Source organism: Quercus lobata, chromosome 4, assembly GCF_001633185.2.
Source record: "Quercus lobata isolate SW786 chromosome 4, ValleyOak3.0 Primary Assembly, whole genome shotgun sequence".
NCBI lineage: Eukaryota > Viridiplantae > Streptophyta > Magnoliopsida > Fagales > Fagaceae > Quercus > Quercus lobata.
In genome coordinates this window covers 74,015,581-74,031,798 of record NC_044907.1, presented here as the reverse complement: position 1 = coordinate 74,031,798, position 16,218 = coordinate 74,015,581, and the positions used below count along the sequence as shown (strand labels likewise).

The following is a 16,218-nucleotide window of genomic DNA, read 5'->3' as shown; positions in this document are numbered from 1 at the left end:
AATCTAAAAAACTAAAACTAGGGATTTTCTATCATTTTGCAATCCAATCACACACAAAGATCCAAATATTTGCAAAACCCTTTCAAGTTCACTCCTCACCAACACTGCCACTCCAGATAGTGGCTCTCTTTGTTTTCTCTTTGCCTTGCTCATTCTCCCTCTTAGATCTATCCAAACAACTATGACCAGAGACACCAAGCTCCATCTCTCACGGACACCAAGCTCCACCTCTCACGGCCATAAGCCACCATTGAAGTAACCTCCTTACTCTTTCTCTTGATCTTGCTCTCTCTCTTCTTTGTTCTCACCACGAGTAACCCAAGGCAAGAACTCCCATCTTCACCCCTTCGCTGTTGACTCCCACTACCACAATCGGAGGTGAATCTTATTTATTCCACTTCAAGCGCTGTGATTTCTTGGGTTCTCCACTGTTGAGATTGGGGTTTTTTTATTGGGTTTAATTTATGGGTTTAAGATGGTGTGTGTAAACAACTAAATTTCTTGAGCTTGTTGTGGAATTTCTTTGTATTTTTGAGTTTCAGCTTCGTGAATTGTAGGTGGGTTTGTATCTTGTAATTATTGAGCTGTCGAGGATGAGTGAATATGGGAAGGGCAAAACTTAGGTACAGTACCTTAGGTTCTCTACTTAAAATTTTGATATCTGTCCAATTTAACGTCCCAAATAAACGGCGTTAAAACTATTTTTTTTCCCCTTCTTCCTTCTTTTTCCTGTACTGCAACTGCAAGAGAACCACGGCTTCAAATCTCCAGTGCCTCTAATTGTTGAAGCTAAAATAAAGATAATAAGGGAATTCTGAATTCCAATCCAAAACTCAAAAGCTAAAATGCAGAACCAAACAGGTAAGATCAAAAATCAAAAAATAAAAGCCAGGTCTATTGGGTTTCAAACCAAAAAAGGGACCCTTCTCCCTCATTTTCTCACTAACCAAACAGGAAAGATCAAAAAATAAAAGCCAGATCTATTGGGTTTCAAACCAAAACACATACCCTTTTTAGCTATACCTGAAACTTCCACACTCTTAAGGAAACAGATACACACACCAAGAGAGAAAGAAAGAATCATAGATCAAAAAAGAAGAAAGGAAACAGATACACCCACACCGAGAGAGAAAGAAAGAATCATAGATCAAAAAAGAAGAAAGGAAACAAGTACACCCACATCGAGAGAGAAAGAAAGAATCACAGATTAGACAAGAAGAAGGGAAATAGATACACCCACATCGAGAGAGAAAGAAAGAATCATAGATCAGAAAAGAAGAAAGGAAACATACACACACACTGAGAGTGAAAGAAGAGATATGAGATTTTCTTTTTTTCTTTATTTGGGTTTTGGGTTTCGAAGAGAAGCCATTTGCAGTACAAGAAAAAGAAGGAAGAAGAAAAAAAAAAGTTTTAACACTGTTTGCTTGAGGTGTTAAATTGGACAGATGTCAAAATTTTAAGTAGGGAACCTAAGGTACTGTACCTAAGTTTTGCCCATATGGGAATGTATGCACTATGAGTTTGTGAAATCTAAGCTTGTGTGTATTGATGGACTGTTGGGGTGTTTGCAGATTTTGGATGTGCGTTTTGATTGCAAGAAAATCATCAGTTTTAGATTCATTTTGTTTTCAGAGTTGTGGGGTTTTTTTTTTTGATGTAACATTTTGTAATTATTAAAATGATGAGTAGGCATTTTTAAATGTTAATAAAAAAAATTTAATATTGTTTAATAATCCATGTAAGCGTCAAGCTTGCCAACTGTGCACACCGTTTGCCACATAAGTAATTTCCTTTAGTGAGTTAACGGTAAAGATCAAATTGATTGCAATTTGAAAATATCAGGGATTAAATTAATTGTTACAAAAATATAGGAACCAAATTGACTGTGACACTAAAATGTAAGGACCAAATTGGTGTTTTTGCCAAATTTTTATTAATAAGGAAAAAAGCAGCTAATTTTTTTTTTACATTTTTTTATTATATATTTCCCAGAAAAGTACTATCAGAACTTTTTCATTAACAAATGCTTTAAGAATACCCATTAATCGGTCCATTTTATGTTTAACCTAACTTAATTAGATGAGTAATGCTATAATCACAAACTAGTTTACAACATTTTTACAAATTGTTGATGTGTCTAACTTCTTATTGGTTTTCATTTAGGTCGACCATGAATATCACTTTTTTATTTACCAATAACCTATGTAGCACGGGTGCGTTTTGGGACTCGGGTGCGGATGTGGGACTTGACAATTTTTGAAAAAATAGGGTGTGGGTGCGGCGGGACTCGGTGATTAAAAAATTATTAAAAATATTTTTATTTATATTTTCTATATATTTTTACTATTAAAATATTTTAAAAAACACATTACTATGCCTTGATTCACAAAACAAAGAAAGAAGAAGGCAAGAAACACATTACTATGCCTTTGAGATAAGAATTTCGAGTTTTCTGACCGGATTCAAGGCTGATTTCGACCGTTTCCAGCCTGTTTTGGCCGTTTTCAGCCTGTTTCGGCCGTTTTCAGCCTGTTTCGGCCGTTTTAGTCACTGGTCAATATGACCCGATATGGCCGATACGGCTCGATTCTGGCCAAATCAACCTGGTTCTGCCCGAATCGAGCCAAGTCGGTGCGAACCCGAGAAAAAAAAAAAAAAAAAAAAAACTCAAACGCAGCACTGACGCGCTGGCAACCGCGTCCCGTGTCGGACTCGGGTGCGGCACCCTCCCAGTCGCATCTGTGCTTTTTAGCCAATAACTATTTACCACATTAACAATTTGAAAAGAAATTTGTAAAATATTTTGTATCTCCAGCATTACTTTAATTAGATTCAATTTTTCTCTAAAAAAATTTAATTCAATTTTCAACTCAATATTTATTAAGATAAATGGGTAAATGTTAGAACTGGAATGAATTTGGAACAAAGAAACAGAAAATTTAAACAAGTTTAGGGTTTTTTATATGTTATTTATTGTTATTTATTTTTAAACAAGTTTAAGTTTTAAATTTTTAATTAGCCTCTTTTTTTGGTTCACAAATCCAACCTTTAAACAACTGGGCTCTTTTGACCGTTTTGCCCATAAAAGAAGTGGGAAGATCACAATAAATAGACCAAACCAAACGGGGGGAGGTTTATGTAATTTCATCCCTTTCTTGAAAAAATTGAACACCTTTTGTTTCCGAGCAAGGGTTTCATTTTTCATAACCACTTTCCCTCGCAAAGCCTCTGAACTCTGTACCTGCGTTTTAGTGTTCACTGACTCTTTCAAGTTTCAACCAAAAAAAAAAAAAAAAAAAAAACAACAACAAAACCCCAAAATCATGTTGCAATCCCCACTTCTCGTACTACGTAAGTTTCGTTCTCACATTTTCTGTTTTTCCTATATTATTGTTATTATTAAATTTCATATCTTTTTTTTTTGGTTTTGGTTTTTTTAATAATGTGACGCTGTTGTTTGTGTTTTTAATCTTTAAAAAAAAAAAGTCTGTCGAAGAATATGTACGTTAAATAAGAATACATGTGAACGACTCTGATTAGTCTGAACGTCAAAAGTTTATATTTTTGTATTCAATTTAGTCAGATGCTTTAGGCCACTAGTTTACTCAAACAAAGTTTGTGATATGGTCTTTTGTCTTAGAAAATGTAGTACCCTTTGTTAGGTTTTGGTTGTCTTCAATGCTAAACAAATTAGTGGGCTTTGAACCTAAGTATTATAGTTCGAGTTTTTATCCAACTTCAAGTAGCCTTGATTAGGTTGGTGTGCTTAGGTTTATTTACACTCCAGTTTTTCCAAAATACTTAAAGCTTGTATTAGCTTAATTTCCCTAATTATGTTTTTTTTTTTTGGGTGGTATCTTGTACAATTAAACAATCAACCTATGCTTGGCTTGAGAACTAATAATACTTGTCTAGTCCATTAAGACTAATCTTGTTGGCCAATGAAAGGACCCACCATTTTCGGAATGTGATTCATGATTATCAGATGAGAGATAAGGGAGAGATGAGAAAATGTAATTAGACCACTTTCTAGCTACTTGAATTATAAGACTTCCCTAATTCCTAGAATTGAATGAAGTGACCTGGTCAAAATCTTATTTGGTTTTGCCATCTGCAATGTGAATGTCATCTGTAAGTGATTGTATGGTTAATTCTTCTTTTATGCCCAGTATCTCAATAACGTCATGGTGTATGTTGATATCTTTTATTTGCAATTTTTTTTTTCTTTTTTATTTTTTAAGTGTAATGTCAAACTATAGCTGGTCACATCCATAACTGAGCTCAGCTGTGTTGTTAAAGTTTGGCTCATTTAGCAATTCACCTTGAAACTGGTCATAAACATATTTGAGCTGTTAAAGTTTGACACTTTAGCAATTGGCTTGTTCATCAAGCTTGTCCTTGGATTTTAACTACATGCTGTTTTGTTACTTAAATTTTGTATTTGAGAAAGCTGTGTTATTGGTCTGCTCTTGATAGTGCTTAATCTTCTACCTTATTGTTTATCATGATTGTATGAACTTCAGATTATAATTCTTTATGGTACTCTTTTGTCCACCTCCTGCGTATTTGTATGTCTCATTTTGCCAATAAGATTTCTATTACTTATAAAAATAAAAACAAAGGAATTTATTTTTTGAAGTTTTGTTGTACATGTATATTTCTTAGATTCAGTATGTGAAGAGCTTATGCCTTATGGTCTCTTGATGTTTACTAATGGGTTTTAGTTATTTGGAAGACCTGTCATCATAATTTTATTAATTTGTTTATTCTATTTGGATTGTGCAGAAGATTCTTTGAAACGAGAGTCGGGAAGTAAGGTACAACATGCCAATATTCAAGCATCAAAGGTATGATGCATGTTTATTCAGGTTATGTGTTGAATGACTTGAATCCTTATGATAAAATGTTCTATATATATGCCAGTTTAGTTATAATTCTTTACCCATGAAATATGGGGTGCAAACCTCCATAAGTATCTGGAAAATTAGGTCTAGTATCTTAATTTGTATGTTTTTGGATGAATAATTGAAAACCTTGAAGATGAGTTTATACATTTTCTATGATGTTTAGGCTATGGTGTTCTGATACAGGGCAGTTATGATAATCTGCCTATTTATGCATATATGGTGGTAGAGATTTTGGAAATTTTGTGGTTTAAGGGCTTTGGTGTCTCGGATAAATTTTTTATAGTTAGGAAAAGATTGGATTAAAAAGGCCAAGAGAGCAATTCTTGAAAGCAAGACTGTTCGTGAAATTCCCTAGTAAGCAGCAAATAGCAGAGCTTTAAGGCTTGTTTTGATTAGGGAAAATGTATAGGGTTTTGGATTCTTATTAGAATAAGGATAAGTGTTTGATTTGGGATTAAAGTGGAGAAAGGAGACTGTAAATTTGAATCGATCTAGGGGCTGTGAAGTGTGAACTGTACATATGAACAGTAACAGGAAAGAGGGAAAGAATAATAAAAAGGGCACAGAGACAAGAAGAATTAGACTTGGCACTTATGCCTTCCATAGACCATAATAACCAGTTCTCATGAATCAGTCTCTAATTTTTCTTGAGTATGATGGCATAAACTTGTATTTCTAAATAGGATTAGGATCCTTAGTTTGACTAATAAATTAAATGCCACATATTCATTATTCAAAAAGAACAATAAGGGTGTAATCCTACGTAGTTCCTTAAAAAAAAGGTAATAAGGGTGTAATTCTAATACACAAGAGAAGCACTCTAATATAATATTTTACCTGATATTAAATTACTTAAACAAGTCACTTGACTCACCAAATAGGCCATGTGACAAACAGTATGTGGATGGTCTTTTGAGTTGCCATGTAGTGGGATAAAGGAATTTTCATCTAAATTGGTTTGGAGGCAAACTTTTTCCAATTTAAAATATCTATGAACTTCTACAAGTTCAAAGAAGAGAATGAACTAGTGACCGACACCCATTCACAGTGAGACCTTAACAACAAAAGTATCAGCCTTAGTATTTATAGCACAATCTCCTTGAAAGTGTGCACAGTCCTTCCAAAAACACGATTTTTGCAAAGGAATTTCCTTCCAAGTCTAACCTCTATGTTATGAAGTAGTCTCATTCAATAAAATTATTATTACTTTTAAAGAAACACTCTTTTGTTTATGGAAACGCTCCTTACAAAATGCAAAGAGCTCAACCACCACCTTTGCATGACCCACATAAACCCCAAACAAACAAAAGGCAAGGGACCACATTTCCCTAGACATCTCACTAGTCACAATGAAGGAATAAATGATCCAGTTTCTCCCCTTTGATTTACACATATAACATTCATCTCTAATTCAAGTTCAATGATAAGAACTTTCCTTATGTAGCTGCTGTAGTGAAAATGCTTCTATTGGTAGAACTCTGAATTTCCATATACTTTTCTAAGGAAAAACTCTTCCTTCTCCCAACCTTAAGGCCTTATAATATATTTTGTCCTTATAACCATGTCTTTGAGCATATCATATTGACCTTATCCTATGGAAGAATGTTGGTAATATATAATTCATTGAGAAAACTAAGTGTTCTAATTCTCAGTTTTGAACTGTGTTAACAAATTTGCTAAGAAAACTATCATTTGACCAGTTCATATACTATGCCCGCCTCACACCTCTATCCCTCCATCACATCTCTATCCCTCACAATGTGAAAAAGTTAAGGATAGGCATCCTTTAGCGAAATGTCACTGCACAAATGATCATGCCAGAATGGAATTTTGATTCCAAAGCCTACCTCTAACCCAATAATTTCTGAAAACTTCCATAAACTCCTCTAATAGTCTTCCATAATTCATCATGTCCTCTAACTACATCAGAACACCACCCTCCCCAAGAAAAGTAAGATCTACATACCAATGAAAGAATCATAGCCCACAAGTTTGGCCTTATAATTGCATTGCTTAATCAATGTTGCATTCATTCTTGACAGGCTGTTGCTGACATAGTCCGCACAACCTTAGGCCCACGATCCATGTTGAAGATGCTACTTGATGCTGGTGGAGGTAATCTTCTTGTTCATTTTAGAGTAGCATATGTTATGTACATATTTAGATTATGGAATTTTATGTAATTAGATGAAATTGTTGCTTAATGTGCTCTTGTAATTTAAGTATGCCTTGCTGTTAGGGGCAGCATATTGTTTTTGATAAGCTGCAATATTCATTCAAAAAAGAAAAACAAATGGGCAATCTACCTCACAAATAGTCTAAAGCTCTTGGTAGGTTGTCCTTATCAAAACAGGAAGACTAAAGGGATCTAAGAGAGAGCTTTGCAGCAGCATGAGCAGCTGCATTGCAGTCACTTTTGACCCAGCAAAAGCAACAAATTAAAAATAAAGAATTTAAACTAAACACTATCGATCACATTACTAATGGACCAATCTGGGGAAATGTCTGCTGAAACTAGTGGATCGAGACAGTTCTTGGCATCTTTCTCAATGATAATATAGCTCCATCCTTGCTCTCGAGCAAGTTGGACTCCCCATAGTACTGCACGAGTTTCTGCTAAGATAGGGGAGCTCTTTCTAAATGTTTTTGGCAATATCTTTATAACTGTACCTCTGCAGTCCCTGGCTGCTAAAGCTGAGTGGGATTCCGCAATGGCTGCATCTACATTGATTTTGATGCGTCCAGGTGGAGGAGTTTTTCACAGGTACTGCAATTGATTGGGTGGAGGGGTGGGCTTTGGGGCAAACACTGTGGAGTATTCGATGAACTTGTGTTGGCCCTGAGATATAGATTTCTGGATATCAATTTGTTCACCTTGGAATAAAGCTTGATTTCTGCAGTACCATATTTCATCCACGATGTAGGCCATTTAGGCATACAAGCCAAAGATCTTCCTTGGTTAAAGGAGTGTTTGTTTTTGGGGGGGTGGGGGGGGTGTTCAGAACAATATTGGCTATGCCTCCACAGGTTGTGATGTTATGTCAGTCCAATTTGAATTCCCAACAGCTAGCATACCATATTGCTTTTGCCACAGGGCAGTGGAGGAATAGGTGACAGCATGATTCTTCTTCTTGGCTGCACAGGACACAAGTAGGGTCGATATGTTCTACCCTTTTAGGCATGTTATCTTTGGTTGGGAGTGTGTTGACACTTTCTCCAAAGCAGCATCTTGACCCTTTCAGGTGCTCTTGAGTTTCCATAGCCTTTTCCACTGTACTTCTGCATTTGTGGGTCTGCTTGATTGGTCAGTAACTAACTCATAAGCTGTGTACAGAGAAATTTCCCTTGGGATTAGGGGACCAAATGAGCCTGTCTGGCTTGGCTCGGACAGGTAAAGGGATTGAGAGAATTGCTTGGGCTAACACAGGTTCAAAGTTTGCTTGAACAATCCTGGTATTCCACTTGTGGCAATCATGGCTAATGAGTCGAGCTACAATGAGAGGGGATTGGACTGTGAGCTCGGATTTGGGCTTAGGGATGAAGCCTTGGATCCATGGTACCCATGGGTCATTCCATATGCCGGGACAGCATATATGTTATTGCTATTGCAACATCATAATCAAAGGGTATATATATATATATATATATATATATATTTTTTTTTTTTCCATTTTCTTGGAAGATCTAGCTTCGTTATTTTGTTTTGTAACCTCTTCAGGACCTCACAAAATTAAAAGGAAAAGGGGATAAAAAAAAGGAGTTTTGGGGTTGGGGTTGGCTGCCTTGTAGTGTTAAAAAATAGTAAAGCATCATTGCTTATGTTTTCTTTGATATTTTTCATATTAGAATACAGAGGTAAATTTAGCTCATTTTTTACAGGAATTGTAGTCACTAATGATGGAAATGCTATTCTACGTGAATTGGATCTTGCACACCCAGCAGCAAAGGCATGTTCTAGTTCTCCTTTTTACTGGATTTTAATGTACTGTGATATTTCACAAATTACGTTCTCCTTTATTCTTTTGCTTGCAGTTTGGCTTTTGCCTAAAATTTCTAATTTGAGCTGAATTATATATTTCAACCTCATGTCATTTCTATTACTATTTAGCCCTTTTAATTTTTTTTTTCCTTTGTGATTCTAAAATGTCTTTTTGATTGGTAGTTAGTACCCAATGGGTCTTGAACCCACAACCTCATCCTCTACCTTGCTCTTACAAGGGTAGGAGGTGCTATTTGAGTTAGAACTTATTGACTTGTGATTCTAACATATGTGTCTTTTTGATTGGTGGTGATAGTCAATGATTGAACTTAGCCGCACCCAAGACGAAGAAGTAGGAGATGGGACAACATCTGTCATTGTCCTTGGTAAGGTTTTAACTTGGAACAAAAAAATCATATTCGTTAATCTTTCTGAATCTAATATCAATGGATAAATAAAAGATGTGATTATTTCACATTTTTAGCTTCACATGTTGGTTTATGACTCTCGAGTGAGAGGTTTAGTACATGATTTTTACTTGTAGAGAATTTCTACTTATTCTTAATGCTGCAGGTGACATTATATTTGTAGTGTTGTGTATTTATAATGAATCTCCTTTGTTTTATTTTTGAAATTAAAATTTGTTGAAGCTGGTGAGATGCTCCATGTTGCTAAAGCCTTCATTGACAAGGATTATCATCCCACAATCATTTGCCGAGGTAGTGTTAAAAGTTGTACATAGCTTTTTCCCCTCTCTTTTCTCTTTCCATTCTGAATCATAACTTTGCTTCTGCTATATGCAAACATTTTCTTGGGTTTTAGCCTACAACAAAGCTTTGGAGGATGCTATTGCCGTGCTTGACAAAATTGCAATGTCCATTGACTTGAAGGATCGTAAGTTCAGTACTAATCTATTTATAACTAATTTCTTAAATTTCTGTATATTTACATGGGTATGTCAAAACTAATCATTGAATTAGAATTGCCAATTTTCCTAAAAGCTGGAGCCATCAAGAAGTGTGCCAACAATGTTTGTCCATACTTATAATCGTCATTACAAAGAATTGATAGTGTTGAATACTTTATTTTTTTATATTTGTTTTAAAAGTTTAGAGGAGAGTCCTTGAGATGGTTTGGTCATGTTTAGAGGAGAGCGAGCGAGTAATGAACCATAAAAAGAAAAAAATAGTGAGTTAATTCAAGTCGAGGGAGCAAAAAAAGGCCAAAATTAACTTTAGTAGAAGTAATTAAAAAGGGCATGTCAATTAGGGTAATAACAGAGAGCTTGTGTATGCATTTGATGCACTAGAGCTTTTCTCTTCTTAATCTTAGAAAAGAATGTCAATTCTTTGATGCCTTAACAAACGCTAATCGCAAATTCTTTTGAATTTTGATTTTTTTTTTTTTTTTTCCAATAAGTAGATGATGAAGGTACACTTTGATGTCACTCTAACCAGTGGAACCAAATTTTAATTGTATTTTCGCTAATACCAGTTTTCAATGTGTACGATCCAAGTTAGCCATATGTAATTTATAACAAGGGTCAATATTGCTTTTCTTTTTCTTTTTTTGGGTTAAATCCCCTCTAAATTTATATACCTGGTTTTTAATTTTGTAAGGGCATTTAATGTACATTTTCTAGATGTTTCTTTTCAAACTTAGTCTCTTGTGTTTTCAGATTGGTATTCTTTACATTTTTCATTATGGTCCTACAATGTTTTCAAAATGCATGTTTCTTTATATAAGTTGCAAATTCGTGGGTTCCAATAAGCTCAACTGGTAAAGTCTTTGATGATTGAATAAGAGATCTGAGGTTCAATCTCCGTTTACACCAAAAACTGATTGGTGTTTTGATTTGATAATGAAGAGCCATCATTAGGAGTAGATGTCATAAGTTGAAACTCTCTCTCAAAAAAAAAAAGTTGCAAATTCAAAATTTCAGATGTAGATTGTAGAGTTCTTTCCCACCAAAAAAGGGGAAAAACAGGGGGTGCATTATGGATCATTTGTCTTGTTTTACTAGGCAAAGCTAGTCAATATTGATATCTTGCAACTAAAGCCAATATAAGGGTGAATAAGACCAGAAAATTGCTAGTGCAGATGATTAGTTGAAGATATGATCCTTTCCTAGCTATGGCTGCAATTATTTGGGTTGAGTATCTATAAATCCTAGGATTTATATTTTATTTATGGTCTTGATACATATATCTATGTTCATATGTGAGGTTTTACGAAGCCATAAGTACTTTCTCTCTTGAAAAAAAATGTCTATGCCAGCTGGAGGCTCTTAGGTTTCATACTTTGGTACTTTTGCAAATGGGTTAACATATGCTTCTTTCAACTTGAGTGAGCCCTCTACAACTTGTGGAGGATGCTAACTCCACCTTGAGGTCAAACACGTGAGTGTGCACACGCGTGTGTGTTTATATTATTCTAGTTATCAAGGGGGTCATGGAATTACAATCTTTTTGGCAAGGCCAATTTGGAAGACATAGAAACAGTGCAATATGGCAGGCGGTTCCTCATTGTCTGATGTGTGTGAAAGAAATGTTAGAACCTTTGTGGGTTGTGAATGGACTAGGTTCAACTTGGAAATACACCTCAGAATGTTGTCTGAGTGGATGATGGCTTTGGGGACATATATTTCTTAGATTTTATGGACTTTTGAACTCAGAATTTAGTTGTATTATGCATCTGGTATACTTCCTGTATACTTTGATGATTTTTTTGAAATAATAAAACTTGATTACTTATTTAAAAAATAATTCTTATACAAAGGCCTTGGGTTTCACCCATGTTAGATTCCTAGAATGGACCTTGGTATTGAAATTAAGGTTCTGGGTATGTTGGCCATGCAAACCTAGGACACAGCTACCAGGTACCTTGACACTGTCCTTTTTTAGCCTGTTAAAGTATATCTTTTCTTGAGCACAAATGTTCAATGTGAAAAGATAGCACGTAGTCTGTGGGATATCTTTATGAAAGTCATTGCTTGTAATGTTAGCTTCCTGTGTTATACAACTGATTTTATGAAATATTACAGGTGCAATGATGTTGGGGCTAATTAAGAGCTGTATAGGAACAAAGTTCACTAGTCAATTTGGCGATTTAATTGCTGTAAGTATTTTCTTCATATAATAGTTTTATGAAGGCTTTGTTAAAACAGATTTTTATTATTTCCTTAAGATTTTTGCAACTTCTATAATCAAAAATCTGGTTAGGCTGTTGAATTTACCTATGAAGCTTATAAAGGCCAGCTTCTCAAGGGCCAAGGAAATACCTCTAAGGGTTGCCCCAGAGATGTTGCTCATCCTTTGATTCAAATCTAGGAGTTGGACCTCATGTTTATACATCAGTTTATGCATGGCATTACTGATTGTTTTTCCTTTGCTTGGTACAATTTGAACCTCAAATGTAGCAAAAACCAGCTCCACCCTTTTTCTACTTGATCCAAGGCCTTGGCATTTTCCAATGACTCAAATTTCACTTCCTAATTTAAACTTGTTAAAATTATGTGGTTAAATGATTAAATTTACCATCCTCTAATAACTTAAGCTTTTGGAATAATTGGTAATTTAACATGGTATCAGAACAAGAGTTTCTAAGTTCGATCCTTGTTTCCTCCACAGTACTTGTGGTAAAATGATTAAATTTACCATCTCCTAATAGCTTAAACTTTTGGGAGAATTGGTAATTTAAAAAAAACTCTTCTATAAGAATTTCAAGTTATGAACAGTCTTACTAATGTTCAAGAAACCGTGGCCTCAAGTCTTTTAGCTAGTTCTTTTTAAAATTGCCCTGTTGTTTCAAAGGAAAATGGCAACACTACTTTCATTGTGATTAGCATCTTTTTGTGTGTGCGCGCGCTATGGTTCCATCATAATTTCCTCACTACGTGAGCACACTTAGGAACAGTTATAGTTGAAAAATCTTTCTCTGGCTTTTCCTTGTGTGTGTGTGTGTGTTATATTTTTGGGGGGCGGGGGGGTTAGAGAGGACCAATTGCTAGGAGCCTTACACACTAGAAAACCTTGTTATTATTTTCTTTGGTATATTAAGCACATATACTAAATACATATACGTTTTTCTCTCTAAATTTCAGGATTTAGCACTTGATGCAACAACTGTTGGTGTGGACCTTGGCCAAGGTTTGCGAGAGGTGGATATTAAGAAGTACATAAAGGTTGAGAAGGTTCCAGGTGGCCAGTTGGAAGATTCAAAGGTTCTTAAGGGAGTTATGATTAATAAGGATGTAATTGTCCCTGGCAAAATGAGAAGAAAGATTGTCAACCCACGTATTATACTTCTTGATTGTCCCCTTGAGTACAAGAAAGGTGAGAACCAAACAAATGCTGAGTTAGTCAAAGAAGAAGATTGGAGCATCCTGTTGAAAATGGAAGAAGAATACATTGAGAGCCTTTGCGTGCAGATACTGAAGTTTAAACCAGATTTGGTAATAACAGAGAAGGGACTCAGCGATTTGGCCTGCCACTATCTGAGCAAGGCTGGTGTCAGTGCATTCAGGAGGTTGAGGAAGACAGATAATAACAGAATTGCCAGGGCATGTGGAGCTGTTATTGTTAACAGACCAGATGAATTGCAAGAATCTGATGTCGGTACTGGTGCTGGGCTATTTGAGGTTAAGAAAATTGGGGATGAGTTTTTTGCATATATTGTTGACTGCAAAGATCCAAAAGCATGTACTGTGCTCTTAAGGGGTGCTAGTAAGGATCTCCTAAATGAAGTTGAAAGAAATTTGCAAGTATGTCTAAGATTTGATTTCCAAATATATTTATGAAATGTGTTTTAAGCTTGGCTTATTTATTATTTATATTCATGTTTCTTTACAGGATGCTATGGCTGTTGCAAGAAACATAATCAAGAACCCAAAACTTGTTCCTGGTGGTGGTGCTGCAGAGTTAACCGTATCGGCTGCATTGAAGCAGAAAAGTTCATCTATTGAAGGGATAGAGAAGGTAAAACTCTAGATTGCTATAGTTTTCTCTTTCTTGGGTAAATATTTTTTTGAATTCAAAACACTTGGAACATGGGCTGCGGTATTACATGATTCTGAAACGATGTTCATATTCTTATCTATATGCTTGATTGTAAAATAGTGGCCTTATGAAGCTGCTGCTGTTGCTTTTGAGGCTATTCCACGAACTTTGGCACAGAATTGTGGGGTCAATGTGATTAGGACAATGACTGCCCTGCAAGGAAAGGTAAGAATCTTTCTCTTGTGTGGACGTGTATATATTCTGTTGATACTTGATACTATCATTTCTAGATGTTGACCAACCTGTTCTTTATATGACAAAAATTATTATAGCATGCAAATGGTGAGAATGCATGGATAGGCATTGATGGGAACACTGGTGTCATCTCAGATATGAAAGAGCGAAAGGTAATTTTATATTCATTACCTTATCCTTTTCATGTTCTTTAATTGAAGTAGTTATGCCATCATTACAAATTTCTCCAAGAATTTCTCAATTTATACAGACAATTACTCCCCATTTATATTCATGTGTATTAGAAATTATGTAGCATAGTTTAATAATAACAATGCATCCCTCTCACCTCCCCCTCCCTTATGCAGTACCATTCCCTAAACACTTGGATTTCTCCTATTTATACCCGATTTGTACAATTAACTTGTAGGGTTCTTTTTTTTCTAGAGTCTCGAAATTTTTATTATGTGTTTGGATCCATGTCCACGTCTACTGCATTTGCGTTTTCAGTTTTTTTTTTTTTTTTTTAAGCCATAAAGTTTGACTTTTCCACCCATGTACTGTTCACGCATTTCAGATTTTCTCCCATAGAGTGCACTGTTCATGAGACCCACAAGCACTTTATTCAGGAAAAAATATATTAAAAATGGTCCCACGATATTATTTACATATTTAAAAATTATTTTGCTACAGTGTTTTCAATTTTCAGCAAAAGAAGTTGTATCTAAATGGACCCTTAATGTCAAAGATGCTGTTACTCACTTGTTGACTTTTCAGATCTGGGACGCCTACAATGTGAAGGAACAGACCTTCAAAACAGCCATAGAAGCTGCTTGCATGCTTTTGAGAATTGATGACATTGTAAGTGGGATTAAGAAGAAGCAGGCCCCCGGTGCAGGCCAAGCTCCAAAGCCTAAAGTTGAGACAGAAGGAGATGCAGATAATGAGCAAATACTTCCTGACTGAAGATATTTACACAATTGAACTAACAATCTTTGCTACCATTCATTAGGAAAGGAACACCCTCCCACACACCCAGCAAAAAAGAAGACTGAATTGGATTCAGGTTTTGGTGGAGCTGGTTCTCATGTCAGCTCCATATGGAAATTTTATGCTTTTGATTCATACATATTAGGTCAAATCCTAACCCTGTCAACTGCTGTTTTGGACTACTGTAGTTGTGATATCATTTATTAATTGGTATTAGTACATTCATTGATTGATATTTCTTAGATAAATGAGATCTGTATGTTTTTTTTTTACCCTTCATTGCAATTATTAGGATACTGCTACTACAGTACTACTGAGTTCTACTTTTCATGTGTGAGACTGTCATCAAAATTGCAACTAGACCAGAGAAGTTTAGATGTTCACAGTACGTTTCCCAGAATTTATGGTTCTGTCTATTTTATTCTCCCTAAGCATTTGTGCTTCACATTGTGGTCCTAATCCAAATTTCACTTTTTATAGTTTTGGTACTAACCTTTTGTGAGATGATCCTAGTTTAGATGTGTATTCTGCCTGCCTAATTTTTCATTAGCAGTATAAATCTCTTACCGGATGGTTTACCTGATACCAAAGGCACTGACAGATGTGATCTTTGGGTAAGTACGTCCAGATATATGATGATTCTAGTTACCATTTCATTTCCAATGCAAAAGTTAGATCGACTTCTGCTGCAATTTGGATGATGTTCTAAGCCAGGAATAGTCTCTGAGTGAAACATTCTTGAGAGAACTGCTTTAAACTCTTTACCGAGCAACACTAGTGCCCTTTTTGTTTTACTTCTGCTGCAGTTTAATAAAAGGCAAATACTAAAAGAAAGTAACCATTCTAATTTTTTGACTAGAATTTGGCAATTAAAAGCCATGGTCAGAGTTTGACTAGAATTTGGCAAATTGAAAGCCGTGGTCAGACCTTATTGAAGGTTTCTATATAGCTATCTGTTTACCCATTTGGCAACCTTTGACAAATGACAATGGGAGTGAGATGGCGGCTGATCCTATAACCAAGGGGTTGACTCTTGATAAATTCAAAGAGCATGTAGTGAAAATGAGACTCGTGAAAACCTAGGTGGATACTACATGGATCATTTGCA

The 16,218-nt window shown here is 35.4% G+C and overlaps 1 protein-coding gene across 1 annotated transcript; it reads left to right on the top strand.

The window, feature by feature from the left end:
* Positions 1-3,199: 3,199 nt before the first annotated feature.
* LOC115987706 (T-complex protein 1 subunit gamma-like) lies at positions 3,200-15,493 on the top strand. Its single transcript, XM_031111303.1, has 13 exons — positions 3,200-3,354; positions 4,789-4,850; positions 6,953-7,025; positions 8,790-8,857; positions 9,206-9,275; positions 9,540-9,608; positions 9,712-9,783; positions 11,933-12,006; positions 12,992-13,651; positions 13,740-13,865; positions 14,007-14,111; positions 14,219-14,293; positions 14,898-15,493. The coding sequence occupies exons 1-13, from the start codon at positions 3,327-3,329 to the stop codon at positions 15,084-15,086; spliced, it is 1,671 nt and encodes a 556-aa protein (XP_030967163.1). The 5' UTR covers positions 3,200-3,326; the 3' UTR covers positions 15,087-15,493.
* Positions 15,494-16,218: the final 725 nt, after the last annotated feature.